Here is a 16519-nt window from a genome sequence, read left to right as displayed (position 1 = left end):
GTACCAGAAGTTAGAATGAACTGGAGCTCGTCAAAATTAATGACAACAAAAACAAAATACTTTTTTTTAGGTGGTTAGGACAATAATGGGCTACGAACTAATGTAGACCGTGTTAACATTAACAGCTAACTGGAAAAAGCTAGACACACCAATCCCTATTTAATATTTTAAAACTGAAATAGGAAGAGTCACCAGTGTCAAATAAGAACTGGTTCACATTTCTTATCAATGACTTGAGCCTGAAGATGCTATATATATGCCAGATATCAGAGGACATAAAACTAACTCAATTTGCTGCAATGGTAATGAGACTAACAATAACATATAAAAGATTGCAAAAGTCTGCCTGCATTTGGGCTTTAAAAACTTCAACCCTAAAAATACAAAATGGGATGGGCAAAGCTCAGCAAAATTCATATGAAAAAGAACTAAGGTATTAGGTGATCATAAATGCAAAAGGCAAGAGAATAACCTAAATAAGCTAAGAATGTTGAGATACAGTCAGTCATAAAATGGTACAGTCAGAATAAGAAATTCAGTGGTCTTCTTAAACTACGAACTGTTTAGGCTACATCTGAAATACTGAGTTCCACTCTGGGTGTTTACTTTTAAAAGGGACATTGATATCACAGGTATCAGTCAGAGGAAGACTAATAAGGAAGAGTCTTGAAAGTGGGTCAAGAGGAATGGTAAAGAGAACAGGAATGTTTAGTTTGAAGGGATGTGGAACTGAAGAATTTCTTTTTAACACCAAAAGGGCCGTCCAAGGGCAGATCTATGCTTACATCCCAGGTGCTCCTAGAGGGAAGGACTAGATAGTTATAGCTAGAATATAAAGACTATTCTATAAGAATTATATTTACTCTCCAAGGAGTAGTTTGCAGTAAACACTTTAGCACTGGAAGAATTCCAGTAGGCTAGTTACTCTGGGAGGTAAGGAGAACTAGATGATTTCTAAGATTCCTCCCCTCTGCCTGAATATCATGGGTCTATGTCTATGACTCACGAAAAGATGAAAAACACTTTTCATCAATAGATGACAAACCATGTCCAAGTTTGGTAACTTACTAAATATCCAAAACTTGTCTGCAATAGTGAATACCTACCTGTGCTGTTTTTAAAAATAACACAACTACAGATATTTTCTAATATCCAGAACTTTTAATATCTGATGTTTTGAGCTAATAGGTATATAATAAAACAAACAGTACTCCAGGCAGCAATTAGGAAATACAAATAGTGAATTACTCTTCAGAGTCATTATACAGATCCAGATAAACTATGGATGTATTTTTCTCTGTCACTCATGTTTTACAGATGGTGAAGCTATCAAAAAGGTTAAGTGACTTGTTCAAAGTTAACCAAAGGTGTTACCTGGAATAATATTATTATTGGAAGACTTTAGCATGTAAATCACCTACTTTATTTCTCCTGGCATTATCCACACAGTAAATTACAAGTTAAGAAAAGGAACTCCCACGTCAGTTTCAGTCTTGGTGTTTTGTATATAAATTTAAAGAGACTTCCATAAGAAGGCTGGCCTTAGATCAAAAAGCAGGCTGACTGGCCAAAGTCTGAAATGCAGAAATATTTCACTTCTCTTGAAAAACAGCAGTTACTCGGAAAGGGTTTGGCATTCTGACACCATCTGCCAGATGATGCAATGGATCTGTAATGCTGAGCCAGGAAAACAGTACGAGGCTACTGCAGATATAAATTCTCAAAAGGATATATTTTCCATTCAAACATGCAATCTATAAATTAGACTAAGCAATACCCTACTCAGATAATTTATGTACTGCTTGCCACAAGGCCTAAGCACTTGTTAAGTAACTTGGGAAGGTACCTTCTCTACTGTTCCAGTGTTGATTCTGAAAATGGGAACCCTAAAGGATTAAAAAAAATCTCTCAAAGAGGAGAAAAGAAAATCCAAGTAACCTAAAACACATGTCTGAAATAGAATCTCACTTCTTGAAAGAATTTAACTTTTAAAAGAATTTAATTTTTAAGATCCTGGGGTATAAAAGACATCTCAGTATTTTCAAGTTTTTAGTTCTTAATTTATCAAAATTAATCCCTTATATTATTGTGTAAAGGTTGAAATTCTAGTTCAAGTCCTTAGCTATAAAGACACTAAATGGTGTCTCTATGAATTTCTGCCTTATACAGAGCCCTGTGTAAATCAATAGTTATGGAAATGCTTACTGGGAATCTGTTGGAGAGAGAGAAATGGATGCTAGTTGCCAGTAAAATAACCTCCTTTTCAGATTCAACCATTAATGAAGTCTCAGGATGGCTGACTAACCTGGTGATGATGTCAAGAGTAGTAACCTGAGGGATCTGAATCTGCTGAGGAGTCAGCCCATGCTGTTCCAATTGCTTTGGGATCAAGTGCCTGTGAGCAATCTCTATTTTCTCCTCTTGTGTATACCCTGGAAAAGAAGTGATCTTATTTTCAAATTATTCACACAGTTTTCACAGTTTTCTAATGAATCAAATGCAGATTCAACAGAGCTTGGATTTAGAATGAATTTACATGTTACTTCAACTACGATTATAATCAGAATAAAGAAATTTAATCCCCTATCAAATATTGTTACAATTCCCAATTTTTTCACAAACAGAACAAGCATTTACTAAGCATGGTGTTTGAAAGTCTTCTGATTAAATGATATATCTCTCAAAGATAAAACAAATTGAAGTCAAACCTTAGAGATAATTATCTCCTTAACTCAAATTCAAGTTTTTATTTTGTTATTTATTAGGAAAATAAAACATCCCTTTTCTTCAGCATAACTTCATACGCAGTATAAAAACTTAAAATGACAATAAAGACTCAGAGTGAATAAGTCACAGGGCCCAGGGGAAGGGATGCAAAAAGGCTTCTTCCACAGCTTTGACTACAAAGGTGTCCCTATGAAAGCATTTCCTTCTGCATGTTGGAATTATAAGTATAATTTATATATTTAAAATATTTTATGTTCCTATTTAAAAGCCTCAATGAGTGCAGATTTATTTTATTTTTAAATCTTGTAAGACAAAATTCCCTTCAATGAATTGTCCCCTTTCTGTTTAACAAGCAAAAATTAAAGATGAATTGATAAGACATCTTTTGAGTAGAAAAAGTAAATAAAACACAAGAAAAGCTAGAAGATAAAATAACCAAACCTGCAGGTAGAACGTGGTTATCACATGTCTACCCCTGCAGTTGTCCTGGTTACTTCACTTCCCATTAGTGTGTCTTACGGATTTTTTGCCTTAATTCAGAGTATCTAGGCAAGTGGATCTCATTATTTATTTTATCTTATAATTATGCATAAAGCAATATTTGATTTCACCATATTTTAAAACTTAGCTGCAGGAACCTGTAGGGCTCAAAGATAACCAAGAAATTTAATTATCATTCACTTGATGGTAAAAATTTATCTCATATTAATATGAAATGTCTATTTAGATTATACTTAGAATCTAAATAAGTTTATATTCTACTGTATTTTCATTTTAACAAATTCCCACCAATATTTGATCTAGGGAAAAATAATTCTGAGCAATTAAAATAAGGTAAAAACATTAGAATTTATTTAGTGTTAGGAACCAACGGACTTTACTTTGCATACTCTAATGGAGGAGAAAACATGGCAAAAAATATGTAAGTCCATGACAGATCCAACTAAAGAGAAGAATTTAAAAACACCCTGCACTTTTATATAAAAGTTGAGGCCAGATGTAATAAAGAGAAAGTTTGGCTACTCTTTAGAACCCATCTCTTAACAAAAATAAATGATTATACTTCCCCAGAGATGAAAACTTCAAAATCTGATAGGAAGCTAAATTGACCATGTGAAGATCTATTTTTAAACACTTTGAAAAAAAAAAATTATTTTCATCAGTAATTTTAGAAATTGCTTCAAAGAAGAATGTCTTATTTTCCACAAAAAAAGATCATTCTGTAACACTGTTAAATCTGAAATTATTATGCAAACTTTATTCTTTATGTGTTACAGCATATATATGTACTCTTATCCGTCACAGTTAAAACAAATAAACAAATAACATTTTGTTGTTTCAGTCTCTGAATCTACATAAAAACTGGTTATACACTAGACTCAAACTTTTGAAGATCAAAAACTGGCCAATCAACTTTTTACTCAAAACACCATAGCTCAGCCAGTTTTAAAGGGTTATGCTCAGACAGGAAAGAAATAGCAAGTAATGATTTTATTTTTGAATAAGCACCTGGGACCTGGATGATCTCCATTCTGTCCAACAAGGCAGGTGGAATGGTAGCAGTAGTGTTGGCAGTGGCTATAAACAGAACTTGTGAAAGGTCAAAGGCCACATTTAGATAATGATCTGTGAAGTTATGGTTTTGTTCAGGATCCAACACCTATGGGAGAATAAACAACATTTAAACAAATTCAGTAGTTTCAACAGAAAGCTGTATGAATTAAAACATGTATGACATACTAGCTAGGTTGATACTTCTGCTCAACACAGTCAGTCTGAGAAATATGGGGATAACACTAAACCCTGAGCATCATTCTTTACATTCCCTACATTCTAAGTCTTTCTTTAAAAAAAAAAGAAACATGTTCAATGTTAAAATTTTTTGAAACCTATGTAAGCACAAAGCAGCAGAAATTACCCTTCCAAGCTTTGTTCTTAAATCTACTAATTAATGACTCATTGTAGGACCATAAATAAATTACCAATCCTGTAGAACCAGTTTCCCTCTTCTTAATACACCCTCTCTTACCGGCTATGGGAATATAAAGTAAATGTGTAGAGTATTTTGAAATTCTTAGGTAACAGGTAAAATAATAATTAGTATATTCCTCCTCAAACATTATCAGAAAGTCTGGGATAAAGTCCAACTGAAAGAGGGATTCCAAACAAGAGTAAACTAGTGAAAATCACTAAGCTGCTTTATTCTGATACAGCACAAGGAAAAATTCATGTTTTAAAAATGCTTTAAAGCAAAACCTTTGTTTATAATGAACAATTTATCATTATCTCTTAAAACTATTAAATAAAAACTATTTTAAATCTCTTTAAAACTTTTTGAATAAATTAGATAATTTACCAATTAGATTCTTAGAATGTTGAACAATTGTGTATTAGAGCATATACCTTCTTCACACTATTGTTCACACATGCTCTGAGTCACAGGCTGTGGAGAAGCCTACAAAGACTTCAAAGAAGGCACCAAGTGCTTTCTATGTGTTCTGAGCCTTTAATATATAATCACTTTCACTTACACAAGACAAGCATAGGTATGAATAGGGTTGACACACGTACTCAAAAAGAAAGTAAAATGATTAGAACACTTACTAATCACAATTTTACTGTATAACCAGCTTTTCTTAGCTTCTGATTCCCCTCAATATTTTACTTATTTTTAAATATACCCACAAGTTAGTCTTAACTAAAAGCCCTTTACAAAGAATCTTGAATTTTGTTAAATAATGAATATTATTTAACTTTAATTATGCTAACTCAGTTTGCCTAGAATACAATTCTCAGATACACTATTCATATTTTCACAAGATTTAATACTGTTTAATGCTATAAAAATAAAGTACTTCCAAGTCTTTGAAGGCAATTTCAATTATATTCAGTATATGCTTAAGAGTAATCTCACTGTCGAACAATTATCTGAAACTGGTAGCTATGTTTGGAAAATATGGCAATCTTAGTTAAGCCTGTTATCTAGTAAAAATGAAAACTTATTCTTTAATAGCTCTAGTTAAATTTAACATATACATGTTGGGTATGTTTTAGATAGTTGTCAGACCTTTCCAAGTCAAGTTAATTTCTTTTCTTAAGACACTGGGGTTTCAAAGAAGTGGAAAATCAATGAACAGTGTTTCTGAACTGTGAATGAGGTCTTTTAAAATGCATTACAGGATACCTGGGTCATGAGGAGAGATGTCCAACTTGCCTGCCTCCATCTTTTATTCAGGAAAACACAAAAACATATGCAGAGTTCAAACAGCATCAGAAATACTGAATAATAGTCTGTCAGGTAAGAATAATTTCTAGTAACCATCACTCAGATGAAACCCTAAGGTAAACTGGTGAGTCCATGGAGGGACAAAAACTACAGTAAGAATGTTAGAGCAATGGCTTCCACAGCCCAACTCACCCACACCTAGGAGCTGCTTTCAAGAATGACTAGAACTGTTATTTTTCTCTTTTTCCTCATTAAAAGGTCTTTCTACATCAGTTGGAGGACTCTGATTCCTACCTACACAGTATGACTGAGGATTGAAATAGCTGTGATATATGACACTTTATTTTTGGGCACATGAAGTCACAGTTGGGATAAACCATGGGGAGGGATAAACCAAATGCTTGCTGAGAGTTGTTTTTCAATAATAATTTCTGGCAAGAGGTAAAATACAGATAACTGCAGGCAATCCAGGAATATACTCCACTCATTAAGATGACTAGGTAACTGTCATCTTTAGGTCTAATAGTGTGCTTACATTTTTAAAAGTCTGTACCTTTCAGAGATAGATACTAAAATATTTATGAATATTTGGTGTCTGGAATTTGACTCAAAGTAAATAGGAATAGAGTGGGGAAGAATGGGTAGGAATAGATGAAAGAATATTGTCCATGAGATCATAATTGTTAAAGCTTGGTGATGAGTTTATATGGTTCACTATACTATTTTTTCTATTTTTGTTATGGTTGAAGTTTTCAATGACAAAAATGTAAAAATAAATAAAGTAAAATAAAATAACTAAAATCAATTCTGGAAGCCACAGAAGATTAATGCTATAGAAATTATATCAGCAGTAAAGACAAACTTGAGAAAAATGTCCACAACATAGAAGGAAAAGACATTAAACCTATGTAGGGGATAGATATGGAAAAAATAGAGATATCTAATTCATAGCTAGTTGATGTTAACTAAAGATGAGGTCTCAACAAATGGAAAATAGGGCATAATTATAGAAATAACTGGGAAAATATTCCAGAAGACCCAACACTACAGACTGAAAAGCCCTGGACTCCTGTTGTGAATAAATGACAAAATGTTATTAGAATGACTGCCTGTGAAAGTTTAGATCAAAATTATAACTGATTTAAAGTATTTCAAAAACCTTTAATATACAGAATTAAACATACATAAGATATGAAGCATCACAAAATAAACACATGTGAACCCATTACCCAACTGTTACTACATTTGTATTTTGTATTTAGATCAGTGGTCATAAAAGTGCAATGCTTGAAACGACCCATCAAAGTACAAGCAAAAAACATTAGTGTGTGTGTGTGTATATATACATATATATATATACATATTCATCTTTATATATAAACACAGGAAATAAATTAGTTTTTTAAATATTTAACATGTAAAATGGATGTAATGCCCTCACTTGGAACACCCATCATATATATTGAGATATCCTAAGAGAAAGAGGAAATTCCATAACATGAAAAGCCTGGTTGTGGTGCCCTCACTTGTCTGCTTTCACTGTAATTATAGCACAGAGGTCCACGTGAGCCTGACTAAGTGTTTTTATAGATTATAAATGTATGAATCAAGTGTGTTAAAAAGATTCCCGCAAAGTATCATTAAAAGATAATAGAGGCAAAGACATGAACAAGAAAATGATAGTTGATATTTTTATCTCTGGAATGAGCTTTGATAGCCACATTATGAAATAAAAACAATTATCTAATTAGAAAACATTGTTTTCACTAAAAATAGTTATCTTTTAAAATTTATTCTGTGTGGTATACATATAAGTATACAGTAGCATATGTGTTATGTATATATATATATATATATATATATATATCCTTTACTATGGATTGAGTTGTATGTCCTCAATGTGACTGCATTTGGAAATAGGACCTTTAAGGAGGTAATTAAGGCTAAATGAAGTCATAAGGGTGGGGCCCTAACCAGTATGACTGGTGTCCTTCTAAGAAGAAAAAGAGATGAAGGATGCATGAGTACAGAGAAAAGACCACTGTAGGACACAGTAAGGAGGCAGCTATTTGTAAGACAAGGAGAGAGACCTCGGAGGAAACCAAACTTGCCTACACCTTTATCTTGGACTTCCAGCTTCCAGAACTGTGAGAAAATAAATTTTTTTAAAGTCAGTCTGTGGTATTTTGTTATGGCAGCCACAGCAGACTAATATATCCTTATTACATATATATTTATGATATGTCTTCAAAACATTTTGCTGATGGGATATGTGAACAAAATATATGGAGTTTACTGGTACAGATACAAAGATACCTTAGCAAATATAAAAGGCCTCAAAACGTATCCATAAACAAATCCTTGAAATAAGTAACTTTAAGATATATTCCATCTGAACAGATAAATCAAAATAAAAGGATTAGAAGCAATAAAATCATTTAAGCATAGAATTAAAACTGAATGTATTAGGAAGCACTTCTAGAATGGCAGAGTAAGAAATCCGGAAAGTCTGCTCCTCCATAAAAGCAATGAGAACGCTACTATCAAAATCAACTTTTTCAGAATTCTAGAAATTAACTTGCAACAATCTGAAGAGTGTTTATTCAAGAAGAACAGCTGAATCTCAGTAAATGTGGCAAACTTTGTGGTGTTTTAACTTGCTTTACTACCAATCCTCTTCACCCAAGTTCATGGTAGCCTTGAAAGCCAATAGCCTCACGATCACAGTAGCCCTGAAAATCAGAAGCCTGGCAACCACTGTAGGGGGCAAAATAGGTCTAGAGCTCCTCAAAAGTCCCATCCCCAGAGAACTGTCACTATTTTATCTGTCTGATAGTTCTATGGAAAAGCTCCATTCTCAGGATTTATCTTTATTTTACCTGACTCAGAGATCATTCTGTGTGAACACTTTCAACCTGGGCATGTGTTAAAAACGACCAATAGCAACTGTTTACAATACTGCAGTTGCCTCAGGCAGTGATACCAGTTGGGACTAATGAAAGAATGGTCAAAAAACTTAAAAGGAAAAACTGGAGAATGAGATATTCATGGGGGCCTTTAAAAAGCTCTGAAATATTCCTGGGAATCTAGAGAGTCATGCAAACAAACAGAACTACCATCATAACCAGGAAAGATCTGAGAAGGACCTAAAAGCTCACTCCAGGTAGACACTGAGGCTATGTAAAAGCAGGAAATGAAGGCTGAGCATTAAAGGCATGCCTCCATACACACACAAAGAGCCCTTTGGCCAACAGTGGAACTACTGAGTCAGGCACTTAGGGAAATCTCTGTCTAATTATGAGCTGACCACTAAAGAATACAGACTTTACAGAAAGACCCCAGGAGAATCACTAAACACCCAAATAGCAACACCACAACCAACAAATCCTTGGGGAGTGGGTGGGATCTTATTACATTATTTAAATATAATTATACCTTTTATGTTCATTTTCAACAAAAACTATGAGACATATGAAGACACATGAAAGTATAGCCTAAGAAGAGTAAAACAGTCAACCTGGAAAATGTTTTTGGTTAAAATTAACATTTAAATTGGTGAAACTTTGGTAAAATAGATTGCCTTTCGCAATGTGAGTGGACCTCATACAATCAGCTGAAGGTCGACTACAACAAAGATACTAGCCTCCTTGAGCAAGAGAAAATTCTCCAGCAAACTGTCTTTGGATTTCATCTGCACCATTAGCTATTCTGGGTCTCAAGCCTGATGGTCCACACTGCAGATTTTGGACTTCCCAGTCTCCACAACTATATGAGCTGATTTCTTATAAAAAAATCTCCTTACATGTATATATCTAGATGTCTATACATAATATATATGTATACATATATATGGACATTAATAATCTATATTTATATGTAATTTATATTTATATCCATATATTCAATAATAGGCAAAACTAGAAAAAGGTCAACAAAGACACAAAATGGCTAAACAATCTTGAAAAAGAATTTGGTGGATTCACACTTCCTGATTCCCAAAGTTTCTACACAATTACAGTGATCAAGACTGTGTGGTACTGGCATTAAGGACAGAAATATAGATCAATGGAATACAGTTGGAAGGAAATAAGTAAACCCTTATGTAAGATAAATTTCAGCTGAAATAAGCAGGCGAAGAGAGGCAACAAAGGGCCAGGTAGTTTATTTTAATGCCCCCAGGTGATGTTCCCCAGTCTATGGAAATGGAGGCTGGGGAAGTCGCGCGAAAGTAGACAGGCAGGGAGTTTTTAAAGGTAGGGGGAGGCAGAGCTTAGATTTACAGGGGCGCGAGGATTGGCTGGCCTAAGGCACATTTTTCAGGTTGGGAGGGGGCAGCAGCCGGGGATTTTGGCACGTCATCAGCGTCTGACGTGCTCCCCCCTTCCCCCAGTGCCTTCAACCTTACACCTTACATTTATAGTCAATTTCAACCAGGGTAGTAACACCATTCCAGGGAAAAAGAAGAGCTTTCAACAAATGCTGCTTTAGACAACTCGTTATCTACCTGCAAAAGAATGAAGCTGGATCTCTACATCTCACACCACACTAAACAATCATTAACTAAAAATGGATCGTAGACCTAAATATAAGAACTAAGACTATAAAACTCTTAGAAGAAAATATAGCAGTAATTTATCATAACCTAGATCAGGCAATGGCTTCTTAGACATGACACAAAAACTAATGTACATGGGCAATGACAATGTGCCAAAATTAGATGATGGCTGCACAACTTGTGAATATACTAAAAAACACAGAATTGCACATTTAAGGGGTGAATCTTATGTCTGTGAATTATCTCAATGTCTGTTATTAAAAAAATAAAGGCAGGAAATATCTTTACAAAAAAAGAACACAAAACAATGGGATACTACTACAAACCTATGAGAATGGAAAATCCAGAACAGTACATACACTAAATGCTGGTGAGGATGTGAAGCAACAGGAACTGTCATTTTATTGCTGGTGGGAATGCAAAATGGTACAGCCACTTTGAAAGATGGTTTGATAGTTCTTACAAAACTAAACATGCTCTTACCTTGTGATCCAGCAACTGTACTCCCTAGTATTATCCAAGTGAGCTGAAATGAAATCTTATATCCACACAAAAACCTGCACACAAATATTTATAGTAGATTTATTTGTAATTGCCAAAACCTAGAACTAAGATGTCCTTCAATAGGTAACTGGATAAACTGTGGTACATCCATACAATGGAATACTATTCAGTGATAAAAAGAAATGAACTAGCAACCCATAAAAAGACATGGAAGAATCTTTAATGCCTATAACTAATTAAAAGACGTCAATCTGTAAAGGTTATACACTGTATGATTCCAACTACATGACATGGAAAAGGCAAAACTATGGAGACAATAGAAAAGATCAGTGATTGTTGAGGGCTTGGGGAGAGGGAAGAATGAACAAGTGGACCACATGGGACCTGTAGGGTGATGACACTGTTCTGTATGCTCCTGTAATAGTGGACACCTACTGTTATACATTTAACAAAATCCACAGAATGTACAACAAAAAGTGAGCCCTTATATAAACTATGAACTTTAGTTAAAATAATATATTAGTATTGGTTCATAAGTTGTAACAAGTATACCCCACTAATGTCGATATTAATAAAAGGGGAAACTGGGGAAAGAAAGATGACATGTTACAATGGGACTACTGGGGTTCTCCACTTAATTGTGTTCTAAATCTAAAACTGTTTTTAAAAAAGGCTATTAATTAAAAACAAAAAATAACATAAAAAATTGAAAACAGTTTCTCATAAAGATACATAATATTTAAAAAATCAAGTGAAGTAACCAGGAAGTAAAATGCAGATGCCTTTTGACTATTACAAACTTCCTCTTTGGAAAATTTGTTGTGAGAATATAAAAACAGACAGATCTAGCTAAATGATAAAATGTTGGTAGGCAGTAGAGTTCAGACAAGGCATCAAACGTGTGCACACAAGAATTTCAATAATCTTAATATCACACATTATATATATAAAGGAGCAATCAAGAATCATCAAAGATTGGAGGAAAGCCTTAACATAAGAGAAAGGGACAAACAAAAAGGCAGAATGAGAAAGTAACTGAATTAATAAATGAGTTAAACAAGTTGAAGGATACAAAATCACTGCACAAAATATAAATTGTACTTTTTCTAGCAACAATCAGAAACTGAACTAAAAAACAACATCAAGAAATGAAATTAATTTGGGATAAATGTGACAAAGTACAAGAGCTGTATGCTGAAAGTAATAAAACACTGCTGAGAAAGAAAGGCAGACCTAAAAAAATGGAGAGATATATGGGTTTATGGATGAGAAGATATATTTTTAAGAAGATAATTTTTCCCGGATGATTTACAGATTAGAACAAAACACCAATTAAAATCTCAGCAGAATCCCAGCAGACTGTTTTGCAGCAACTGACAAGATGATTCTAAAATTTATATGGAAATGTAATGAACCTAGACAAAAAAATTTTGGAAAAGTTAAGTGAAGTTGGACCAAGAACTAACATAATTACAAGACCTATTATAAAGCAATAGTAATCACTCAGCATGGAACTAGAATAAACACAGACTTCAGAAATATAAAACACACCCACAAAATCTATCAACTAATATTTGACATAGGTGTCTTTGGCAGTTTAATGGGCAAAAGACAATTTTTTCAATAAATTGCATTAGAACAATCAACAGGAAATCTGGCCCTTAACACATATTATATATAAATAATAATTCAGCATAGATAATAGATCCAAATGTTAGATCTAATAAATGTAAAATTTCCAGAAAAAAAAATAGGAGAAAATCTGTGTGGCTTTGGTTTAGGTAAAGATTTCTTAATTATAACAAAAAGCATTTTCAAAAAAACAAACAAATTGAACTTTGTAAAGACAAAAAAACACTTTGCCCCTTCAAAAGACTCAGTAAACTATGTGGAGAAAATATCTGAAAAATATGTATCTGACAAAGGAAATCTATCTAGAATACATAAGGAATTCTTTTAACTCAATTAAAAGGAAAAAGAATTAGATATTCCACCAAAAGAGATACAGGATGGCAAATAATCCACATGCAAAGATGCTCAGCACCTCATTTATCACTAGGAAAATGCAAACTGGAGCCAGAATGAGACAATACAACACACCCACCAGAATGACTGAAGTTACAAAAACTTCCACATATCATATTGGCAAAGATGTGGAGCAACTGGAACTCTTGTACACTACTAGCAGAAATGCAAAATGGTAAGACCATTTTGGAAAACCATTCGGCAGTTTCTTAAAAAGTTAAAACATACACCTCCCATCTGACCAAGCCATCCAGTCTTAGGTATTTATCAAAGAGAAATAAAAGTACATGTCCATACAAAAACTTGTATGTAAGTATTCATAATTTATAGCAGCTCTACCTGTAATAGCCAAAATCCTGAAAAACCCAAATGTCCATCAAAATGTGAATGGATACACCAACTGTTTTTCTCTTGCTTCTTTCAAAGTTTTTTTTCACTATGTTATGTATCTATGGGTTTCTTTGTGCTTATCCTACATTAAATTCACTGAGCTTCTTAGATGTGTATGTTTATGTTTTTCAGCAAATATGGGAAGTTTTCATCCATTACTTCTTTGAAATCTTTTTCTGCTCCCATCTCCTCTGCTGTCCTATTATACATATATTGTTCTACTTAATAATGTCTCACATTTCCCTGATGATCTGTTCATTTTCATTTTTTTAAATTGGTTCTTCAGACTATATGATCTCTATCAATCTGTATTCAAATTCACTGATTCTTCTGCCAATTCAAATCTATTGCTGATCCCCTTTAGTGAATTTTTCATTTTAGAAGTAGAAATTCTATTTTTTTTATTTGACTCTGCTTATGGCTTCAAGATTTATACACATGTCACAATTAATCAAATTGTACATTTAAAATATACTCACTTTACTATGTCAATTATATCTCACTAATGCTATTAAATAAATCAATAAAATATATTCAAATAATTTTTTTAAAGGGTGAGCTGATTTGTTTTAATCAATGACAATCAGCTTACATCTCACTCTGACCTCCACTTGTGAATTAAACTGCCAAAGCTGAGCATACATTTTACAGAACATTCAAATTTTTTCACTAATTTTTGGCAAAGGGGAATAATCAATATAAAGGAGGTTCCTCTATAATTTTGTAAATATTATCTGTTCTTCATGTGAAAAATAAGTATAACCTTTTAAATACTGGTAAAACATTTCCCCAAATGGAAAGTATAGTTTGTAAAGTGTTTGTTCATGAAAACCTGAAATTCAGAGATTAAACCCAACTCATTATTTCTTAATTTATTAGTTAAATTACTGTTTCTCAACTTATTTTTTTTTTCAACTTATTTTTTTCTCAACTTAAAATTTATTGTCTATACTTTTCTCAGGTGGCTTTTTCCCCCCTTTTCTTATTTTACTACTGAATCCAGTGTTGGGTTCTTTGAAAAACAAAAAAGATGGCAAGGGCCAGGATTTGGGCCACAAGTTTGTCCAATCATCTCCTGATATAGCATCCCTGAGGATGGTAGGAGAGGAAAAGTAAGATGCTGTAGACTCACTACTTGTCTTCTCTGTGTTGCACATTCCTCCCTATGCCCCCACCCCACATTATACATGCTAATCATAAGGCCCCCTTTCTTTTTCCCTGCCCTTATCCCTCGGGAGAGGAAAAGTAAACCTATGAGATAATCTAGTCACAAATTCATAAATAATTCACCCAACTCATTCCAAGATTTTCATGTAAATTTAATCACACAATCCAATCACGACCTAACTCTAGTAATAAGAGTTCAATGAGAATAAATAAAGAGTAGAAATGAGAAACAATTTTGATTGAGAATTCAGCTAAGGACTGCAGGGCAGTGGAAAATCAGGTGGCAGCTTATGCATATGTGGGGGTCAGGGGGATAGGTGGCTAATAAGAAAAAGACAACAAAAAAATGGGAGTAGGGTATAAAAAGAAAAGCAAAAGGCTAACAAAAACATTAAGACATTATTATGTATTTCCAAGTAGGCCTTGGGCACTCACAACAGGGTTGCTACCATCAAGAATTAATAACTGGAAGGTCCTCATTTCCCTAATTTTGCTTAGTCTGATCATTCAGTTGTAGTCTTCCCCCTAATTAGAGATAGTAGAGAGAAAAAGAAGGGAAAAATAGAAAAATAAAGGGGAAAAATGGCCATGTGTCTTCATCTACACTTCTCTCATAAGATTAGTATATAAGGCATCTTTTCCTCTGCAAGAGCTTCAGAATTTATACTGTAAATACAGCACATAATGTGATATCCTGGACCTCAAGTTTTTCATTTATAAAAGGATTAGATGTTTCCTAAGCCCCTCTCCTTTGACATTCTTTGACAATATTTTTATAGCTTAGATTAGAAGACTGTATGTCTGTTGTATGTAAGTAGTAATTATCCTACTTGATTAATTACTAACTGGATCTACTTCTAATTAAGAAGTTCAGTTTTAAAAGAAGACATTTATTATGTCTAGACTAGTGACTTCTCTACTTTGGGGATACTACATATTATTTAAAATTGTAAATACAGCTACCTATATGGAAAATTCATAAAGTATCTATGCATTTTATTTGCCCATTCACACAAAAGTATATTTCAGAAATGTACTTTTATTTAACAAAGTCTGAATCTTGCACAAATTATATATATGATAAAATCAACCCAATAAGAATTGTGTAATTTTCTTTTGAGTCTACTGATTAAATAGGACTTTCCTTGTATCTAATATTTAAATACTACTCAACAGACTTGTCTGAACTCTACTGCCCACTGTCTGAACACTTATCAATTAGCTAGATCTATTTTTATATTCTCACAACAAATTTTCAAAAGAGGGTATCTAAATTTGAGTAAGTATTCCTTTGTTGAGAACAGTAACTAGAAACACATTCTAGTATTTATCATATATAAGCAATAATTCCATGGAAGTTCATGGCAAAAAGCATATGCTTCACGACTATATATGAAGGCAAGAAGAATTTGTAGGCAGAACAACTTTATTTTTGAATTTATTCCGAGTAACCACTCCCTACCTACTATGCTCTTAAATCTGCTATATATTCTCTTAATATAAATTACTGATAAAATAACCTTATACAAGTATATTCTACAAATGAGATCTAGCTGTCATTTTTGTGTGTGTGTGTTTGATAATTCTAGCTTTTTTTTTTGGTATCATTAATATACAGTTACATGAGCAACACTGTCAAGTCTCCACCACATATTCCATTACAGTCACTGTCCATCAGTGTAGTAAGATGCTATGGAGTGACTACATGTCTTCTCCATGCTATACTGCCTTCCCCATGACCCCACCCCTACATTATGTGTGTGAATGGTAATGCCCCTTATTCCCCTTCTCCCTCCCTTTCCACCACCCTCACACCCAGTCCTTTTCCCTTTGGCAACTGTGAGTCCATTCTTGGGTTCTGTGAGTCTGCTGCTGTTTTGTTCCCTCAGTTTTTGCTTTGTTCAAATGCTCCACAGATAAGTGAA

At 33.5% G+C, this 16519-nt stretch overlaps 1 protein-coding gene across 1 annotated transcript in view; it reads right to left on the bottom strand.

Annotated features, from left to right (window-relative positions):
* LONP2 (lon peptidase 2, peroxisomal) overlaps positions 1-16519 on the bottom strand; it is a 124800-nt gene that overhangs the window by 50782 nt on the left and 57499 nt on the right. Inside the window, exons 9-10 of the mRNA XM_036932533.2 lie at positions 4237-4387; positions 2306-2432 (exon numbers count right to left, since the gene is read on the bottom strand). Of these exons, the coding sequence (XP_036788428.1) occupies positions 2306-2432; positions 4237-4387 (278 nt within the window). The remainder of the gene's footprint in view (positions 1-2305; positions 2433-4236; positions 4388-16519) is intronic.

This window comes from Manis pentadactyla, chromosome 15 (assembly GCF_030020395.1).
Source record: "Manis pentadactyla isolate mManPen7 chromosome 15, mManPen7.hap1, whole genome shotgun sequence".
NCBI lineage: Eukaryota > Metazoa > Chordata > Mammalia > Pholidota > Manidae > Manis > Manis pentadactyla.
Note: the sequence above shows the minus strand (reverse complement) of the source record. Positions and strands in the feature narration are given on the sequence as shown.